The sequence below is a fragment of the Pelophylax lessonae genome (assembly GCF_965119305.1).
Source record: "Pelophylax lessonae genome assembly, chromosome: 4".
Classification (NCBI taxonomy): Eukaryota; Metazoa; Chordata; class Amphibia; order Anura; family Ranidae; genus Pelophylax; species Pelophylax lessonae.
In genome coordinates this window covers 318,814,698-318,836,038 of record NC_138771.1, presented here as the reverse complement: position 1 = coordinate 318,836,038, position 21,341 = coordinate 318,814,698, and the positions used below count along the sequence as shown (strand labels likewise).

The 21,341-nt window shown below is 42.3% G+C and overlaps 1 protein-coding gene across 1 annotated transcript; it reads right to left on the bottom strand.

The window, feature by feature from the left end:
• Positions 1-236: 236 nt before the first annotated feature.
• Positions 237-21,108, bottom strand: THOC3 (THO complex subunit 3). The gene is made up of 6 exons (XM_082254612.1): positions 20,893-21,108; positions 17,781-17,937; positions 14,459-14,663; positions 7,034-7,195; positions 5,370-5,470; positions 237-631 (listed from the first exon to the last, which is right to left on the bottom strand). Exons 1-6 carry the CDS (start codon positions 21,061-21,063, stop codon positions 468-470), a joined length of 960 nt encoding a protein of 319 aa, XP_082110738.1. The 5' UTR covers positions 21,064-21,108; the 3' UTR covers positions 237-467.
• Between the last annotated feature and the right edge of the window lie 233 nt (positions 21,109-21,341).

Below are 21,341 nucleotides of genomic sequence, written 5' to 3'. Positions count from 1 at the left end.
CATGTATGTGCATGGTGTGAACCGGCCTTTAAAAGTTAATATAGGATATTAAATTATAAAAAAAAAAAAAAAAAATTTGGTGAGGGGCTCAATCACTTGTTTCATGCTGTAGGTTTTATATACACGATGTAAAGTAAAATGTGGCAACAAATTAAACTCACTAATTGATATTGCAATGTCAGCACATTTTCATTTCTCTTTTTAGAGCAAAGAATGATCTAAAATAAATTAAACACAAGCAGTTTAATATAAAATACTAAAATATTTCCATACAAAAAAAGTTTTTTCACTTAATCATTGTTACAAAAAGTCCAGAGTCACTTTGTTAAAAGGAAAGGGTACTTTTCAAACACAGTCTGGGTATTTATTCAGCCATGTCAGTCTGTAGGTGGTGCTATCCATCCAACTGGTGTCCAATGTCATGCACAGCTTTTTTCTTTCCTTTAGCAGGTGGATATTACTGATTCTCAAGAGTCATTAGGAAGACCAAACAACTTCACAGTGCCAGCTTCACGGCTACTGTCATACTTGCCATCCTTGTCATCACAAGCAAAGGCCAGAAGATATCGCTTAGGGTGCCAGGCCACTGTGAAAGTGGGAGATTCACACTGAACTTCACATAACTTTTCACCTGCAAACATGTCCAAAAAAATAACAGATATAAATACATAATTCTTAAAAAAAAAAAAAAAAGCTCTGCCTCTTTCTTATGCATACTAAAGGGAAACTTCCAACAAAATGTTTAAATACTACCCTTGTCACACTACACCAAATTTGACAGTCTTCAGGAGATTCAAGTTCTACAAACTCAGCTAGAGCCTGCCCTCCCACGTGCTCTTTGGAATGCTACTGAAAGGGATAATTTTGCCCAACAACAGAAAAGCGACAGTGTTTGCAGATAGTACACCCCAAATTATTTTAAACTTCTACAACCAGGATATCTCATTGTCTCCCCACTGCAGTATGCCAACCTATCTAAACTTCGGCGTTGGCTTTTACTTAGGGGTTGGGCTATCTGCCGACACTGTCATTTTGCATTGAATGTGCAAAGGGACAGTGTCTGCCATCACACTGAAGACTACTCTCCTCGGAATAGATTACAAACGTACCTCTCTTTTCCTTATCCTTATTTTTACAGAACACGCACTCCCACTGTGAATTGAAGCTTATTAAGCAGACACATTTCAGTATAATTAAATAGCTGTATTTAAAAATATATCATGACTGTTAAAGTGGTTGTAAACCTCAGACATGAAATATGAACAAAGCATATCGCTCTAGTGTGTATTTGTCTCTACCCAGAGCATTAAGTGTAATTTCTGTCCACTGTTTTGTAGTTCTGCTATAAACCTGAATCACTTTTGATGAATTTTCCTGACACCAAGAGAAAAATGGTGACAGGTGAGGGAGCTCCAGCTGATTTATAGCCTCAGCTCTGATATTGTGTACTGTGTGAAGGGGATGTGTCCCTTCCCTCTAATCAGCTATCAGAGCTCTCCTCACTGATGAAACTTCAGCTCTCTGCTCCCTTCTTTTCAGAGCTGAGAGATCCTGTGTAAATTCTGCACTTTGATAAAGGGGATACAGGTACAACTTATAATATAGGAGGATTGGTTTAATCTCTGTGTATAACCAGAGGCCAGTGAGTATATATGAGGGTTTACAACCACTTTAACCACATAACGACCGCCCACCGCAGTTTTACTGCGGCAGGCAGCCGCTCCTGGGCAAAGCGACGTTAGGTTACATCGCTCGCTCAGGAGACTCTAGGGGGCGAGCGCTCCCACCCCCGCTCGTCAGCTGGGGAGCCAGTGCTTGTGACCGGCGGCACTGATGGCCACTCGTGATCTCCCGCAGCTGAGAGAGAAAGACAGACGGCTGATGTAAATACAGCCGTCTGTCATTCTCCGTGAAGTGATCACAAAGGCTATGTGACCCTGCTATATAGGATCGCATGTCTGTGTGATTACTTCACAAGCCACGCCCCCTGACAGTTAGAATCACGCCCCTAGGGATACATTTAACCCACTGACAAGACATAAATCTTTCCCGTAGTTCGTAAACTTTTGCGCAAACCAATCAAAATACGCTTATTGCCATTTTTTTACCAAAAATATGTAGCAGAAAACAAATTGGCCTAAAATGTTAAAAAATTTTGATTTTTACATTTTTTTTGAGAATTTCATATAAAACAATGTGAAAAATATTGTAATTTTTTCAAAATTGTTGCTCTTTTTTTTGTTTATAGTGCAAAAAATAAAAAAAAAAATAAAAAATCGCACAGGTGATCAAATACCACCAAAAGAAAGCTATATGTATGGGAAAAAAATGACATCAATTTCGTTTAGGTACATCGTCGCACGACCGCAAAATTGTTCGTTAAAGTAACGCAGTGCCGAATCGCAAAATAGGGCCTGGTCATTGAGCAGCCAAATTCTCTGGTCCTTAAGTGGTTAAGTAACAATAACTTAAGCAAAAACTTAGGGAAAAGGAATAAGTTCATGTATAGCCAAAACATTACATTTTGTTTAGGATCTGGATGAGGTAGGAAAGGGTTAAAACCTGTATTTTTATTTGGTGAGTTTTCATCTCCCTTTCTGCCCCAGACACAACAGAAATGAAAGGAAACCTCTACAAAGTGAGAGAAATCCCATCTTAGTTGTCCCCATTGGAAGATTTCCCCTTATCTGTTCTGTTCTCTTTGTGACCATGGACATCAGGCAAGAGGGGTGAAACTTCTCAGTTGGGGCACAGACCGCAATTAAAAACATGACAGGGGTTCTAATCATTTCCCTTTTCTTATTTAAATATTTTGTAACCAGTATTGTGTCTCTGACACATTTTGAAATCAAATACAATGAACTTGTCATGCTTTAAAAAGTGTCTAAACTATCAGTAAAACCTTGCAAGTGTCATAAAATCAACTTTTCTGCTTCGGGAGAGTCAATGGATCTTCAAACACACTGTACACAGGACACTAGTCCACTCAACCACAAGGCCCCTTACTTTTTCAACAGTCCAATGTTCAATAACAGGTCAATGAGGTATTGGCATGCGGTGGCGTATACAGCATTCGGGATCAAAGGCTTTCTGGGTGCATAAACAATGATTTAAGGAACACCACAAATCAGTAGCTTGGTTTGCGTAGACACCCTTTTAAAAACCTGAGAGGTTCATGTTAATTACAATATTATACAAAAAGTATAGTATTGTATTGTTGCACTGATAAATAGTCTAGACCAGGGATCCTCAAACTACGGCCCTCCAGCTGTTGGGGAACTACACACCCCATGAGGCATTGTAAAGAAACTCTGACATTCACAGACATGACAAGGCATGATGGGAATTGTAGTTCCTGAATAACCGGAGGGCCACAGTTGGAAGACCCCTGGTCTAGACCTAGACCTTTATGTAATGTAAATAAGATAATGCAAGGCCACAAGCAAGGGATAAGAGGACAGTAGGCAGCCCAAAAAAATCATTCCTAGTGCCTGTATGTCAAAGATTCAGTTCATTGGGGCCTGATTTAATTTAGGATAGAGCCTTTAAAAATTGAAGCCTAGCACCTGATCTCGCAGGTATTCGCAGAGATTGCAATCTTTGGGCTGAGGCACCTTGTTGTCTTCATTTATATAAACCTAAAGGTTGATAAGGACTATGTTTGAGCAGAACTTGAATTCATGTATCGATAGTGTTTTATAAGTCATATACAGTGCATCTGGAAAGTATTCACAGCACTTCACTTTTTCCACATTATGTTAGGTTACAGCCTTATTCCAAAATTGATTCATTATTTTCCTTAAAATTCTACAAACAATACCCCATAATGACAATGTGAAAGAAGTTTGTTTGAAATCTTTCCAAGTTTATTAAAAATAAAAAACAAAAAAAATCCCATGTACATAAAGTACTCTCAGCCCTTGCTCAATACTTTGTTAAAGCACCTTTGGCAACAAATTATAGCCTCAAGTCTTTTTGAGTATGATGCTACAAGCTTGGCACACCTATTTTTGGGCAGTTTCTCCCATTCTTCTTTGCAGGACCTCTCAAGCTCCATCAGGTTGGATGGGGAGCATCGGTGCACAGCCATTTTCAGATCTCTCAGAGATGTTTAATTGGGTTCAAGTCTGGGCCACTCAAGGACATTCACAGAGTTGTCCCGTAACCAGTCCCTTTGTTATTTTGGCTATGTTCTTAGGGTCATTGTCCTGTTAGACTTTGAACCTTCGCCCAAGTCTGAGGTCCAGAGCGCTCTGGAACAGGTTTTCATCAAGGATGTCTCAGTCTGTACATTGCTGCATTCATCTTTCCCTTGATCCTGACTAGGCTCCCAGTTCCTACCACTAAAAAACATCCCAAAAGCATGATGCTACCACCACCTTGCTTCACTGTAGGGATAGCATTGGCCAGATGAGCGGTGCCTGGTTTCTTCCAGACATGACACTTGCCATTTAGGCCAAAGAGTTCAATCTTTGCTTCATCAGACCAGAGAATTTTGTTTCTTATGGTCAGAGTCCTTCAGGTGCCTTTTGGCAAACTCCAGGCGGGCTGCCATGTGCCTTTTACTGAAAAGTGGGCACTCTACCATACAGGCCTGATTAGTGGAGTGCTGCAGAGATAGTTGTTCTTCTAAAGGGTTCTTCTCTCTCCACAGAGAAACGCTGGAGCTCTGTCAGTGACCATCGGGTTCTTGGTCACCTCCCTGACTAAGGCCCTTCTCCCCGATCGCTCGATTTGGCCAGACAGCACGCTCCCAAGAGTCCTGGTGGTACCAAACTTCTTCCATTTACAGATGATGGAGGCCACTGTGCTCATTGGGACCTTCAATGCTGCATATATTTTTCAGTACCCTTTCCCAGATCTGTGCCTCGATACATTCCTGTTTTTGAGGTCTACAGACAATTCCTTTGACTTCATGGCTTGGTTTGTGCTCTGCTAACTGTGGGACCTTATATAGACAGGTGTGTGCCTTTACAAATCAGTCTAATCAACTGAATTTATCACAGATGAACTCCAATCAAGTTGTAGAAACATCTCAAGGATGATCAGTGGAAATAGGATGCGCCAGAGCTCAATTTTACGTGTCATGGCAAAAGGCTGTGAATACTTATGTACATGTGATTTTTTCGTTTTTTTTTTTTTTTTTTTTGTTTAATACACTTGCAAAGATTTCAAACAAAATTCTTTTACACTGTCAATATGGAGTATTGTTTGTAGAATTGTGAGGAAAATAAAGAATTTAATCCATTTTGGAAAAGGACTATTAAATAACAAAATGTAGAAAAAGTGAAGCGCTGGGAATACTTTTATAAATTTATATACACACACACATACATACATACATACACATATACATTTTTTTACAATACCTGTTTCAACGTGGGCGATGTCAATGAAATGGTCCTCAGAAGCAGACGCCAACATTTTTCCATCATAGCTGAAACTAAGCGTTCTCACAGGCCAATCCAAACTATAAACAAGGGAACGACAGTTAACATGTGGCACAATTCCATGAGAAAAACCCAAATGTAATTTTATATAACAAGAATTTTGCAGTTACAGGTCAGTGAATCAACCAAATAATAGACAAAGCAATCACTTTCTGAAAGTTGGTATTGGTATTTGCACACACTTCGGTTAAGCCTACCCCTGATGACAGCACTTAGGCTTTTTTGAAAATTAATTTATACAATGAGAACAGCGTAGTGGGTTGGGGCACGTGCACAAACATCTCTTACCCTGCAAATTATTTTTGTGCTGTAGGGGCTTATTAAAGTGGCATGCAGGTATGGTCCTAACTTATGGTACATGCAGCTTTACTTTTAGCTGCCATCTTACTGCTTGAGGAAAAACTATTCAGGCGCTGCCCCCGCTAGCCACCTTTTATATATCCAAGTTGCATGGCTTCTATATTTTTTTAAACTAGAACAGGAATAAAACATGCAAATAAAGACTGAAGTCAGAATTGCATACGACTTCTACGTCTGTGCTTTAGTACATAAAGTGGTTCTAAAGCGAATTGTTTTTTACCTTAATACATTCCCTGCATAAATCCACTGCTGTCTCGCCTGCAGCACCACTGCTTCCTCTTCCTAGTCTCACATGAGACTCCGAGAGCAGTGGGAGCTATAGTCAGTCAAATCCTGTGAGGAGGAGGGAGCAGAGGGCATGGCCAAGCCACGCTGTTTGTGTCTATGGAAACTGCTTGCTGAGGGGGCACTCAGGGGAAAGGAGGAGCAGAAAGCACCAGCAGGGGAATCCAAAAGAGGAGGTAAATGACTGCTTTGTGCAATACCATTACAAAGAGCAGGTAAGTATAACAACTTTTTTTTTTTTTTTATTTAATTAAAAAAAAAAAGTTTCATTTAGAAATACTAAAGATTTCTAACAAGTATAGCTAAATTAATATAAGCAGCAAATTGTGTTTTTAGTAATGAGATCTAAATATCATTATGTGAAATAACATGCGTTATAGCAAAGAAATTGAGAATACATTCTTTAGGCTTCAAAAGTTTAAAGAGAAGTTCACATTTTAGAAAAAAATAAATGATCATTTTTTTGAAGGTAGGAAAATGTGCATTTATTATTTTTTTCTTCTGAAGCATAAAAAGCATTGCACCAGAGATCAGATGATCACTAGTGCCACGTAGGTCTCCTGCAGACCTGTCGGTATATCTGTATACCCGTACAACCCGTGCAGACAGGAACAAATCAATACCACTGCGCCGTGGTAGTTCAATGAGAACTGCCAGCGGACAGCTGCAAAGGATGCTGGGGCTTGTAGTTCATTTACACACAGACCTGTGTGAATGAATGACACGGCCGTGTGGGCGGATTTTAAAAAGTGACAGCTAGCATTAGAAACTTCTACCTGTACTGCTGCCATAGGGAACATGTCACATTTTCCACCCTTAAAATGGGTGGAATATGTAACAGGTTCCCAAAGGGTAACTTATTCTTTAAATATTCTCAGTATCTGAACATGAGAGTGACTGTTTATTGGTAACGGTGCTGTCAGAGCTCAGAGTCATACCGTGAAAAGCAGCGTACACACACCAGCTCTTCTATATCCCATAAACTGACCAGGGCATCGGCACTGCCTGTTGCAAAGTATTTCCCCGTAGGATCAAACTTTATGCAGATGCAATTGGATGGGTGTGCATTGATTGACTGAATTGGCTTCAACTCTGGATAGCTACAAATAAAAATAAAAAAGTAGATATTACCATATCAAAGTGAAGACAGATCACTACTTTGTAAATTACAATGAAACAAAAAGAAAAAGAAATACTAACATACTACATACACCCCTGTGGAAGTGGAACTGAACTCAAAAATGAAGATTTGCTGTAATAGTGCCGGTTCACACTAGTGCGACTTTGAAACTGACATCCCTGCGTGACTTCATCACAGCTTGCATACGACTTCTTTAACAGAAGTCAATGCAAGCTATGTTGAAGTTGTCCCAAAGTAGAGAAGGAACCCTTTTCTAAAGCTGGATACACACTATACAATTTTCTTTCTATTTTTTCCTTTAGATTTACCAAAACCATATAATATGAGGTCAAACCTAAACACTTTCAATTTGTATGCAATCAGGCAGGCCCCTTGCACTATGTAGTTGAAGTTAAATCTAAAGGAAATCAAACAACAAAAGTTGTATGGTGTGTATCCAGCTTAAGTCGCATTGATTACAACGGTTCTATTGCCTTTAATGGGGCGTGACTTGTCATGTGACAAAGTCGCATAACAAGTCACAGCAGTGTGAACCTGGGCTTATAGGGAAAACTTAGAAATGGTAATTGTGCCCAGGGCTGTGGAGTCGGTAGATAAATGTTCCAACTCCGACTCCTCAGTTTTTTGTACTTCCGACTGCCCGACTCCTCTATCTTAATCTTTCGACACCGACTTGGGTGGGTGGCATTGTAGTAACTATTATGGCCACATCATTAACGATCTCTGGATAAACAAGGATGGCTTCTTCAACAGTAAGTTTTGATGAGCGATCATACTTTTCAACTTCTTTTAGTGCTTTATAAAACTCCTGTTGGAATTTTTTTTATTTGGACATTTACTGGTTCTGTAACGCTTATGCAACGTCGCTTTCCTTTAGCAACTTCCATTTTGTCTAAGAAGGAATCAAAGTCTAATTCTTCGTTTGAAGATGATCCCGAGTTACCACTATTGCTTAAAAGAACTTCATCCTGTGGAGGTATTTCAGGTCGTAATCCCTTCATGCGAACTGCTACATCATAGAGGGCCTTTTCCTCAGTAGCAGTCTGTTCACTGTTCAACAAAAGTCGGCTCATTGGGTCAACAAATAGCCGCTAACAAGATTTCATTTTCCAGCAAAAGACTCTTCATCATTGAAGATGCAATGCCCTCAGCTATTAACCCTCCATTTTTGTTCAGGCGATATAACAGGCTCTTCCATTCCAAGAGGAATTTGCCCGGGGTTAGATCGTCACATTGCAACCTCTTGGTGACAGTGAAGGGGTGAGAAAGAAGGTTCTCCAGCTCTTTTGTTTGGGTCCACTGGCTTTCAGTTAATGCAAGATTTTCATTGTCCATTTCTTCTACGAAGTCTTTAAGTTCAAGCAAACGCTTCACCATTAAATAAGTGCTTCCCCAGAGAGTTGTTTGACCCAAAATGGGTCCTTTTCCTGCACGTCTTCAAAATTGCATCTGTTTTCGGGGCCCTGGCTGCAACAGTTACTTACCGTAATTTGCCAATTAGTATAGCTGCATGGCGATCTTTTAATCCATCTATTATGGCAAGTTGCAGTGTATGAACAGCGCATCACATATGATGAATAGTAGCAAGCTTCAATGCTTCTTCAACAAAGTTGTCTAAAAAAAATGTCCGCATTCTCTTCAGTTTCTAAACTTTCTCCAATACTTGCAGAGCTGTCTTCCACTAACTCTAATATCTGTTTGTTACCTTCTTCATCTGCATTCATCTTCTCAATTGTGCTCAACATGTTAGAAGCGTCATCTGTCACAACACATAAAATCTGTTCCTTTGTAATTTCAAAATCTTCTAGAACTCCCTCCACTAACTTCTGAAGGTAATCACTGGTGTGATGTGCCTGAGTGCCCTTTAATCCGAGGATCCATGTTATTGTTTTGTTATTTTCATCCACAAATCTAACATTAATAGCAAAATAATTGACTCTGTGACGTGTGCATGCATCCATTTTAAGGACGACAAAACATCCTTTCAGAACTTACTGTAGTTCTTCTTTTACATTTGGCCTCCTCAATTATAAGTTTCCTTATACTAAGTCATTAATAACTTTTTGTGAATTGGGACATTTAAACTTGCTTTTTTTTTAAAATTCCAATCTAAATTTAGTAGGAGTCTGAGTCGGTGCATTGTTTGCCGACTCCAGGTACCCAAAATTTCCTCCGACTCCTCGACTCGGACTCCACAGCCCTGATTGTGCCTATAGAGTACCCCGGAAAAACAATTCACCTAATTCTGTGGATTTGGAAAAGAATTGTCTGCATCATGAGGATGTGGGTACACATATTAATTGCATGTGGTCTCCCTGAAGCTGATCTTTTCTGCATTTACCACCCCTTGTTTTGTCGCTCTGTGGATGCGGCCATCTAGGTAGTGGCAGGGCTTTTGTCAGAGCCTCCAGCAATGAGAACATTGAGCAGCACAGTAGTGACTACACTAAATCTCACTCCATATATCCTGAGACTAAAACCGCACAAAAATTCCCTCTAGATCTCTTAAAGCGGAGTTCCACCCATTTTGGTGTTTATTAAAAGTAAGCAGCTACAAAAGGTGTACCTGCTGACTTTCAATAAACACACACTCACCAGTCCCATGGTCCAGCAAGTCCAGGTTTTGGAGTCCCCAGCCAATATTCCATGAAATAGCGAAAAAGAAAACTAGTTTTGGACTCAAAACCAGACCGATCATAGAACCGGCTTTAAATTACCTCAATGCTTGTAGGTCATTACATTATAAAAGATCGACTTTATTGCACATATATAGCAAAAACACTTTAAAAAAAAAAAGAAAAAATTGGGATTTTTGTACTTATCGTAAAATCTATTTTTCTGAGTTCATCGACGGACACAGCGCTCCATAAAACATAACTAGTGAGTTATATTGCCTCTTCCAGGATTAGGACTAGGCAGAACAAAAAACTCCTGACTACGCCCATGAGCCATCCTCAGCTTGATATACATCCCCCACCCCCTCTGCTCTAGGTAATAAGTTTAGTAGCAAGCAGTATTAGAAGTATCAGAACTCCATAGAGGGTGCTGTGTCCGTAGATGAAATCGATTTTACGGTAAGTACAAAAATCCCATTTTCTCTTTCGTTGATTGACGGACACAGCGCTACATAAATCATAACTAGTGGGACGTCCAAAAGCAGTGCCAAAAAGAAAAATTAGAGGAGGGGGAAAAATAACCCAACGCTAAACATAAGAGCCCTTTAACCAGGACACAGGAGCCTTACCCAGGTCACAAGGAGCCCCGTCTGAAAAATAAAGGTCACCGCCTGTCTGATCCATCTGGAGATGGTAGCCGAAGAAGCAGTCAGCACTTTTCTTGGTCCATCCGTAACCACAAAAAGCAAGTCTGACCTCCAAAAAGACTCAGTAGTTGCCAGATACCCCCGTATTGCACGAACCACATCCAAGGTATGCAAAGCGAATTCCTTGGGATGAGCCGGCTTGGGACACAAGGAAGGTAACACAATGGTCCTCATTCAAATGGAAGTCAGAGACAACTTTGGGCAGGAATGATGGACAGGGACGAAGAACCACTTTATCCCTATGGACCATTAAATAGGGACTGCACAGGTTAATGCCGCCAATTCCAATACCCTGTGGGCGGAGGTAATAGCCACCATAAATGTCACCTTAGGAGATCACATAGGCAAGGGAATCTCCTGAATATTCTCAAATGGAGGTTTCTGGAGAACCGAAAGTACAAAATTTAAACCCCAAGGCAGCAAAAGAGACTGTACAAGTGGAGCTACATGTCAAACCCCCTGAATGAAGGTACAAACTAAAGAGTGGGTAGCTAGGGGTCGCTGAAAGAAGACTGCCAGGGCAGACACCTGGCCCTTGAGGATACTCAAGCCAACTTCTAATCAACGCCCTGTTGAAGAAAGGTTAAGATCCAAGCAACAGAAAAGGATCGAGGATGAGCGCCAATCGACTCACACCAAGAAATGTATACTTTCCAAGTAAGATGGTATATCTTGCTGGAAGACTATATTCTCGCCTTCACCATTGTAGGGATCATTGATCCAGACAAACCGCTATCCCCCAGTACCTGGCTTTCGATAGCTAAGCCATTAAAACCAGCGACTGTAAAGCAGGATGGTAGATCAGCCCTTGGGACAACAGGTCTACTCTGAGAGGAAGCCCCAAAGGGACGTTTACAGTCACCATGATGGTTGGAAGATCCTCGCCCTTGATTCCTCGCAGGAACTACAGAAGAAGCCTTAGCCGAGGATGATACTGGCCTTACCATTGCCCTTGGACACCTGCGGTGTCTGTAAGAGGACCCGTGGAGCCGAACCCGCTAAAAGTAGCTGCATGTAAGACTGTGCAAGCAGAACTGTCTTGAAGATGGATACCAACAGACTCAGAACCTGCATGCAAAATGGGAGAGAGAACTATATGTGACAGCAGCCTGTGGTCCCTGAGGTTTGTGCAGAGGAAGGACCACCCTGGTAAGAAAAAAAAAAAAAAAGCAGACCTAGGAAAATCAATTCCCTGGACAGGGATAGTGGGGACCTTAGGTAGTTCAGACATCACCTGACCCTTTGTAGGAATTAAATCCGCACAAGGGGACTCAGAACCTAAAAAGACTGAAAAGGACAAGCTTTGTCCCCTTTCTAGGTACCCCCAAAAGAAACATTTTGTGGATCTCCTTGAAGCTCACTAAAGAAGTCCATGGGCCGGAAACCAGCAAAGATGTCCTCTCACCCCAATAATGGGGGAGGGCAGACCTTCACGCTGAAGGAGTCTTGTCTGCTGGTCCGGGGAAGCTAGCTCTAAGCTTACCAGACCAAGGGTGCCTGGAAACTCCCAGGGAAGATTTAAAAGATTGACTTCCCTTATTCTCGGTCCCAGAAGCACAAAATAATTTTCTATTGGCTGAGGAGAACAACCCCCATCTGCGGCGAGGCACCTTCCCTTACCTTGACTGTGGCAGGAAGGTACTCTTCCCCCCGATACTGAGGTCATCCAGGGTAGCCCCAAACAAGCGATCGCCTTAAAAGGGCAGATCATTGAGAGCTTGCTTAGAGGCTTGGTCTATGGACCAATTCTTAAGCCACAGCACGTGCCTTATCCCCACAGATGAAACAAAGTATGGACAGCATAGGAGCTGTATCCAAAGCAGCATCACAAATAAACTGCAGCCCATGGACCAACTGGTCGGCTAAATCAACATAAGCAGCGGGGGCCTACTAACCCCCAGGCCCTGGCGCAAAAGCTTGGCCCATTCAATTAGGGCCTGAGACAAAGACTGGCCGCAATGCCCAACCAGCCATAGTAACCATGCTGCATGCCACAGCCTCTGCTTTCTTGCCAGCCGGGTCCTTAAAGGACAGGGATTCCTCTACTGGGATCATAGTTGCTTTATTCAACCTGGAAACAGGAGGGTCCACCACTGGCAGACTAGCCCACGTTTTTAAAAGGGACTTCTCAAAAGGGTACAGCAAAATGTTTGGGGACCACAAAGGGGAATTTTGGTTGTTCCCATTCCTTACAGGAAAAAATGTCAAAATAAGGCAAAATATAAGGAAACACCTTTGGATTACAACGGGACTTGTGCATACCAAACAACATAGCCTTGTCCGTGGCTACATCAGCCGCATCCTCCATTTTAAAAGTCTCACGCACTACAGCGATAAGTGCGTCTACCAGCGGTTTTTCAGGACCGCCGTCAGTGCAATTATGGGAAGCTGGGGTTCGGAGGGACCTGCCATCTCCATGAGGGGGGTCAGTGGGGGAGATGTGACCCTAAGGCTCCATAAGGAAAAGACCATGCAAAACCAAAACAATCTTTTGGCACCACTAAAGGATCCCCTCAAGGTTTAGGGTACCTATCAGCAGAGAGTGAAAGATAACAGGGACCCCCCAAAGACTCACCCTACCAACAAGAGGAGCGTCGAGAATTCAAACCCAGCATTATTATGGAAGCTATCCCTGTTCATATGTCCCAGGCACAGGAAGAGGAAACTAAGGTGGAAGAGGAGGAGCTTCGGCATCCCCACAAGGCTTTAGTTGTCTCCAGTATCTCCCAGACTAAGGGAAAATGGCCTCGTGACATCATCCGGCTGCACAAACATGGCCGCCAACCGGAGACCAGCCAGACTAAGGGAAAATGGCCACCATCAGCTAAAAAAACTGAAGCATGCTGCCAGGATCTTTCCTGCACCCTCTGCAGGGGACCCCCCCCCCATGAATGTAGGACACACGTTTAGGGGAGGCTCGGCTGTGAACTTTGCACCAGTTTCTGCAGTGGGACCCCCCTGCACTATACCCACACTGCAAACAGCAGGGCATGCACCTAGGGGTCTCCTACACTGGGACCCCTCCAGACTACCAGGGCGGGACACACACTATCCCAGGACCCTTAGAGTGGGGACAGTGGGGGAGACCCCAGGGTCTCTGCTCTGGGACCCGTGTCCACACCAAAGAAAACTACCAAAAGGGGAGAGGGGGGACTGGGGACTGTACTTTTCCTTCCACGGTGCGGGTAACGCTCCAGACAGAACTCCTCACCACTGAAGTAGGGGAGATTGTCGGCCAAGGGACCACTGTGACTCAGGCAAGAAGTTTAACTCACGGGCCAGCCTCTGTCTGTGAGGGTATGTCGCAGCCAGCCAACCTAGCCTGTAGCTGCGGTCTGAAAACGCTCGCTGGCTGGGCTGGGGAGGGGACCACTGGATCTAGATAATCCAGTTTGTTGCCTAGCCCGGCAGTTGATTGTAGATCTCCCGAGAGAAAAAACAAAAAGGTATGTAAGGAAGGAGAAAATTGCTAGGACAAGAGATCCCAGCCGGAAGCCTAGGTCCTTACTCCTGACTAGACAGATTAAAACTGAATACCTAGAGCAGATGGGGGGTTATATACCAGCTGAGGGTTGCCCATGGGTGTTAGCCAGGTGTTTTGTGTTCTGCCTAGTGCTACTCCTGGAAGAGGCAATATAACACACAAGTTATGATTTATGGAGCACTGTGTCCGTTGATGAACGAAAGAGAAATCCTGAGACTAGCAGTTAGACACAGCAGTGCCCTAATTCTCACAGTGCATATGCACACACGCTAGGAAGTGCACTGATATTTTCCAGGATGAACTCTAGATAAAAAAGGCACATTTTTCCCCTGCTCTCTAAGGCTGGTTGAAACTGCATTGTTCAGTCTCAGAAAGTTACCATGTGAACAGGGTACAAACAGTGGTAGGTCACATACCTCAGAATGTTGATGCAGCCATTCCCATTTGTGAGGAAGAACATATTGTTATCATTGTTCCAAGAGATTTCATTAACCTCAAATTTGAATTGTTCCTCCGCTTTGGGGCGGTAGGTTTTCACATCTATGAAGGTGACTACATCATCCTTATTGCCTACTGCAATAGTCTGACCATCTGGGCTCCAGCAGATATTTATGTTTTCACCTATGAGCAAGCATACAAATAGAAATAAGGCAAGAATTAATGTAGTGCAGTAGACACATTTTCAGAGACAACCTTTAGTTTTCCCTTACAGTAAATTTGGATTTCTGCTAAATATTTTTTTTAAATATCCAGAGCAAAATTGAAAGTGAACTTTTGCTATGCGAAGAATAAAAGCAAACGTGCACCTGCTAAGGAAACTTCCACTGACTCTTTACTACCATTGGTATCCAGGTTGTTAGGAGATGAGTGGTAATACATACAGAAGTGCAAAACCCCTCTCCACTCTACAATACTATATTTAAGCTAGAGTTGGGGGGCTTTAAAAGGAATTTCTAGTAAAACAGTGGTAAACAACTAAAACATATGCAGTATTTGTTTCTACCAGGCAGAGAAAGGTGTAAAGTAGTGATTAATGCTACACATGACTACACAGGAAAAGAAAATTGGCAAAACTTTTCAGAGCCTGCAAGTCTCCTCAAGTTTGGTCTGCTAATGAACATCATATTGATAACACACATCTTGAGCTTCCTCTCAGTACCTCATCTTCAAGCCCTTACTATGAAGGAACATAAGTTGTGATTTTAGATTTTATTTGTAAGTTAACTTCAGAAGTGACCTAAGACTTGTAAGGTGTTAGAGACTTTTAGGTGAAAGTTTACTCAAATGCCTTAATTGCTAAAACTGGAGAGAGCAAAATCTGGTGCAGCTGTGCATGGTAGCCAGTCAGCTTCTAACTTCAGCTTGTTCAATTTAGGGTGTTTTTTTCTTTTTTTTCAGCGGGGCGCGGGAGAAAGGAGACATCAGAAGATGGAGCGGAGAAGGAAGACATTGTGATTGAGGTTGAAGATCGATGGAGCTACGATGGGGATGGGGAACATTCATTTTTAATGGATTAAATTAACCACTCTACAACCGCTCACAGTAATACTACTGCGGCAGAGTGGTTCGTTATCGTCCAGCGACGTAGTATTAACGTCGTTGGACACTCCCCCCTTCTGGGCGGCGCTTGCGCGCCGCCGGAGGCTCGCTCCCGCTGTTTTCATTCACAGCGGGAGTCGGGCCAGGGGAGGAGCAGCGGCGATCGCCGCTGCTCTTACCCGATCGTCCGGGATCGAGTCTGGAGATCCGCCCGCTGTGTGTAAACACAGCGGGAGGATCTCCATAGTGACAGGGAGTGACAGATCGGACTGTTCAGCATAGCTGGACATCCGATCTGTCCATGACTCACACAGTCACCTCCCCCCCTACACGTCAGTAAGCACCAGGCATACATTAACCCCTCCCTCTCCAATAAAATTAACCCCTTCCCTGCCAGTGTCATTTTTACAGTAACAGTGCATATTTATAGCACTGATTACTGCAGTAATGTCACTGGTACCCCCAAAAGTGTCAAAAATGTCAGTCAAGGGTCTGATCTGTCCGCCGCAATGTCGCAGTCCCGCAAAAAAAAAAAAAAAAAAAAAAAAAAAAAAAAAAATCGCAGATCGCCGCCATTACGCGTTAAAAAAAAAAACACCAAAAATGACAGAAATCTTTCCCTTTGTTAGTAAACGCAATAACTTTTGCGCAAACCAATCAAAATACGCTTATTGCGATTTTTTTTTACCAAACATATGTAGCATAAAACAAATTGGCCAAAATTTTTTAAAAAAATTGGTTTTTACATCTTTTTTGGGGGGAATTTCATATAAAAAAAATGTTAAAAATATTGTTATTTTTTCAAAATAAACGCTCTTTTTTTGTTTATAGCGCAAAAAGTAAAAATCGCACAGGTGATCAAATACCACCAAAAGAAAGCTCTGTTTGTGGGAAAAAAAGGACGTAAATTTCGTTTGGGTACGGCGTCGCACGACCGCGCAATTGTCAGTTGAAGTCGCACAGCGCCGAATCGCAAAAAGTGGCCTGGACGGAAGACAGCAAAATCCTCCGGTGGTAAAGTGGTTAAAGGACTTGTCAAAAACCATCTCTTTTTTGTAACACTACATGTGTTTTATTTTTGTTGGTGAATGGGTAGGGGTACAATCAACCCCATATTTATTCACATTGGGAGAGGGGGGCTGGGATCCAGGGGCCCTCTTTCTTAAAGGGGGCTTCCAGATTCCCATAAGTCCCCTAGCCACAGACCACCCCAACCAACAGCCAAGGTTGTGGGAAAGAGGCCATTGTCACCATCAACATGGGAACAAGGTGCTTTGGGGCTGCATGCTCAGATAAGGGTCTGGTATGCGTGTTTTTTTTTTGTGTGGGGTTTACCCTCCAAATTCATACCAGACCCTTCGCTCTGGTATGGTCTTGAGGGAGGACCATACACAATTTTTTTTTTTTTAATTTTGGCGTGGGGTTCCCCCTCAAGATCCATGTCAGAACCAAAGGGCCTGGTATGGATTGGGGGGGGGGGTTTAATACATTTGGCGTGAGGTTTTTATCTATACCAGAGCCAAAGGAATTGTTTTGATTGGCCAAAGAACAAGTCTCAATCATCATCTCCAAGTTGGATCAAAATCGGATCCCATTCATTGAAGTGGCATGCATGGAAACCAGACCTGAAGTCGCAGGGCAAAGTCCGATCAGAAGTGGTGGGACTTCCGTGTCGGATCAGTGTAAACATAGCCTATGCTTTGACATTAAAACCTGAAAGCTGACTGGTTTATATGCAGAGCTGCACCAGATCTTGCACGCTTCAGCTTTAGTAATCAACCCCATAATGTCATATTTGTCATAGCTAGTGAATTGGAAAAAAAACAACATTTCCACAGGATGTTTGTGACAAATGCAGCTTTGGTTGATCAATCACAGGCCATCAAAGCACCATATGATCAATCAAAATCACAATAAAATCAAGGACTGCATTAACAACTTTCTAAAATGCATCAATCAACAAACAACACAGTATGAATTGTTTTACCCCATGAGTCATCTGTTGTCTGCCCTTTGCTCCCAACTGTTCAAATAAAAAAAACATCTTTAATATATTGCAGAAAAGCGTGCAGACAAGCAGGTTTGGCAGGTGTGACATAGAGGCGTGGCTGTGTTTCATTTTTAAATGTTTTGAATATTTTCTCTGGTAATGCAAAATTCCTAGACAGCTACAAACTAAAGTACTGAGGTTATACTCACCTTTTGTAGTAACAGTTGTGACGCACCTTTCAGATCTAACATCCCATATGCGGATCGTCTTATCGCCTGAAGCAGTGACAAAGAGATCTGGGTTTGAGGGGTGCCAGCACAGCTGGTCCACGCTGTCTCCATGGCCACGGTAATTAATTTCTTTTACCTACAATATAAAATGAAGGTCAGTCCTACAATAATGCATTCTGCCAGTTCCCAGCTTTAATTGCTACCTACCCACATGGAAAATTTTGCACTTATATTACCCCAAAGTGTAATTCCACTTTCATTGAGAAAAAAGGAATACCCTCTGGGTGATCTATGTACGTTGCAAGGATTTTAACAAACTTTGTTGCAGATTCCTAATCATTTCTACTCTGAAGAAAAATCTATTTGTTCTGTACAGAGTGAATCTAAATAGAAGTGGCTTTTTCATTATTTTTTAGCTGATGCACTTGCAGTCTAACAAAGAAAATGCAATGTGTGCATCCCATGGGGGGTATTGCACTAAAAATTAGATTTTTGTTGCAGCAGATAGATAGCCAATCTTAGTGTAGACTTCTGGTAAAAACAGTGAGCCAATCACGCAAGCAGGAAATTACATTTCGGGGGGTGTACAGGACAACTCCAGGTTGCCATATTAGGTTGCATTTTACAGAAAAATTACAGTTCTGCAGATTGAAAAGGAAATGTAATTTCTGAAAACATTTGATTACAATATGGCTTGCCTCCCCTTATGCCAATATTAGAAGACAGCTTAGGCAGTCCCAGAAGAGACCACTAAGACAGGGGTTAGAACCCTCTGCACCCGAACCAGTGGGGGAGGTTACCAGCCCGATGAGAGAACCAGCAGGAGGAAGAGGAGATAGGTCTGCACGGACTCTTAGCACTCCCCCTATATCCAGAATAGATGCCCTAAAACTAAGGGAAACAGGGATTTGGTTACCCAGATCATCAAAGGCAGAAAAAGGGGACACTTCTACAGGACAGTCTGGGCATAGGAACAGTTTGGGAACTCAAATAGAACCAGTGACAGGAGAAATGTGGAAATATGAATCTCTAGGGGGAACACCTTGGCCAGGTTCGTAAAAGTTCCTAAACATTCTCAGGTGTCCCATGCTGTGACTTGTAGCAAGACAACTGAGCAGGAAAAGAAACTAAGAATACATTAGGAGTCAGTTACAGGAGCCCCCCCCCCCCCCCCAACAGGTGAAATGCCCTTAAGAGAAGTAGCACTTCCAGGAGAGTTGGTTACCACTTCTGGACCGGAAGATTTTCCCCCTAATGACCAGGCCACTTTTTTCAATTTGGCACTGCGTGAATTTAACTGACAATTGCGTGGTCATGCAATAATGCTGTACCCAAATGAAATTTAAGTCCTTTTTTTTCCCCACAAATAGAGCTTTCTTTTGGTGGTATTTGATTACCTCTGCGCTTTTAATTTTTTGCAATAATAATAAAAACAGAGCAAACAAAAATTGAGAAAAAAAATTACATTCTAATCTTTTTCTTATAAAAAAATATCCAATATACTCAATTTTTGTCATATTTAGGCCAAAATGTATTTAGCTACATGTCTGACAAAAGAAAAATCCCAATAAGCGTATTTTTATTGGTTTGCACAAAAGTTATAGTGTCTACAAACTATGGTGTATATACTGGAATTTACACAGCTTTTACTTTCTGACTGCCTATCTTATTTCATGAAGTGCTAAAATGGCAGGGCAGTACAAAACCCCCTCAAACTACCACTTTTTGGAAAGTAGACATCCTAAGGAATGTTCTGAGAGGCATGTTGAGCTCATTGAATATTTCATTTTTTTTGTCACAGGTGTTTGGAAAAATGACAAAAAAAAAAAAAAAATTATATTATATATATATATATATATATATATATATATATATATATATATATATACACTTTTTTTACACAAAGTTGTCACTGAAATGATATATTGCTCACGCATTCCATGGGTATATGTGTAATTACACCCCAAAATACATTCTACTGCTTCTCCAGGGATACTGCAAGTGTGAGACTTTTTGGGAGCCTAGCTGTGTTCGGGACCCCAAAAACCAATCACAACCTTCAGAATTTCAAAGGACGTAAATTGCTCATTGCACTTTCTCACTACCTATCACGGTTTCGGAGGCCCTGAAATGTCAAGATAGGACAACCCCCCCCCCTCCCCTAATGACCCCATTTTGGAAAGTAGACACCCCAAGCTATTTGCTGAGAGGCATGGTGAGTCCATGGAATATTTTATATTTTGCCACAAGTTTTGGGAAAATTATTTTATTTTATTTTTTTCACACAGTTGTCAGTAAATGATATATTGCTCACACATGCCATGGGTATATGTGAAATGACACCCCAAAAAACATTCTGCTGCTTCTCCTGAGTATGGGGATACCCCATGTGTGAGACTTTTTGTCAGTCTAGCCGCGTACAGGACCCCGAAAACCAATCACCGCCTTCAGGCTTTCCAAGGGCATAAATTGTTGATTTCACTCCTCAATACCTATCACAGTTTCAGAAGCCATGAAATGCCAAGACAGCACAACCCCCAAAATGACCCCTTTTGTGTGTGGGGGAGGCAGACAACAGAGCTTCCCCTTTTTGGGTGGAGCTCTGCTTTAACTTTGCGTTGACACCCGTTGCAGATCACAAATGTAGTGCGCTTTGCATGCGGTTTGAATCGCACAGGAACACACAGCACGATCCTGTGCAAGCATGGTGTAAAACTGTGACACTCAGGGGTTAATGCATCCTAAACAAAGGTCTGCACTGACCAAAGGCTGGGGATAGACACTGCAAGGGCTTGTGCACTAGTCAATGCACCACAAGCCTTAGTGCCATAAACGCACCTTGCTCATAAGGCCAACACTTTCACATTCACTCTTTTTTATGCAAATGATAGCTTTAAACATTCCCTGATATGAAAATAATTAGAAGGATCAGACACAAGGTGAGCCCAGAGATACACGTAGATGGGATGGGGGAGGGGGGTACACAGCACATTGAACACTGGGCTGACAATGAAAGGTCCTATCACGTGACAGGTAACAGAGATACCAGCTGGGCACCGTGCAGCGTACGCTCAAGTTCCTGCCCTCTCACCAGTCGGTCTTTCTCCAGAACAAACACGCTGGCCGTCTTGTCAAAGGAGCCGGAAGCGAGGCGGCGCCCATCGCAGCTCCAGGCCACCGAGTGCACCTTGGCGCTGTGTGCCGGGAATTCTCGGGTCTTGCTATTTCCGCGGAAATGTTCCTGCAGCGCCTGAGCCGACATGGCGAGCCGCACAGCATACGTCACCAAGCTGCGACGAACGGCGGCTCACTGCCATGACTCTGCTTCCGGGTTACTGGCCCCGCCTTCTCTGGTTGTATACAAAACCTGTGATAACCAATATAACCATTCCTTTCATTTTGTAACTCACCTTAGAACGTTGATACCACTTAAAGACCAGGCTTTTTCTAGCGCATTTTGTTTTTAAATCAGTATTTTTTTTACTAGAAAATTACTCAGAACCCACAAACATTATATATATATATATATATATATATATA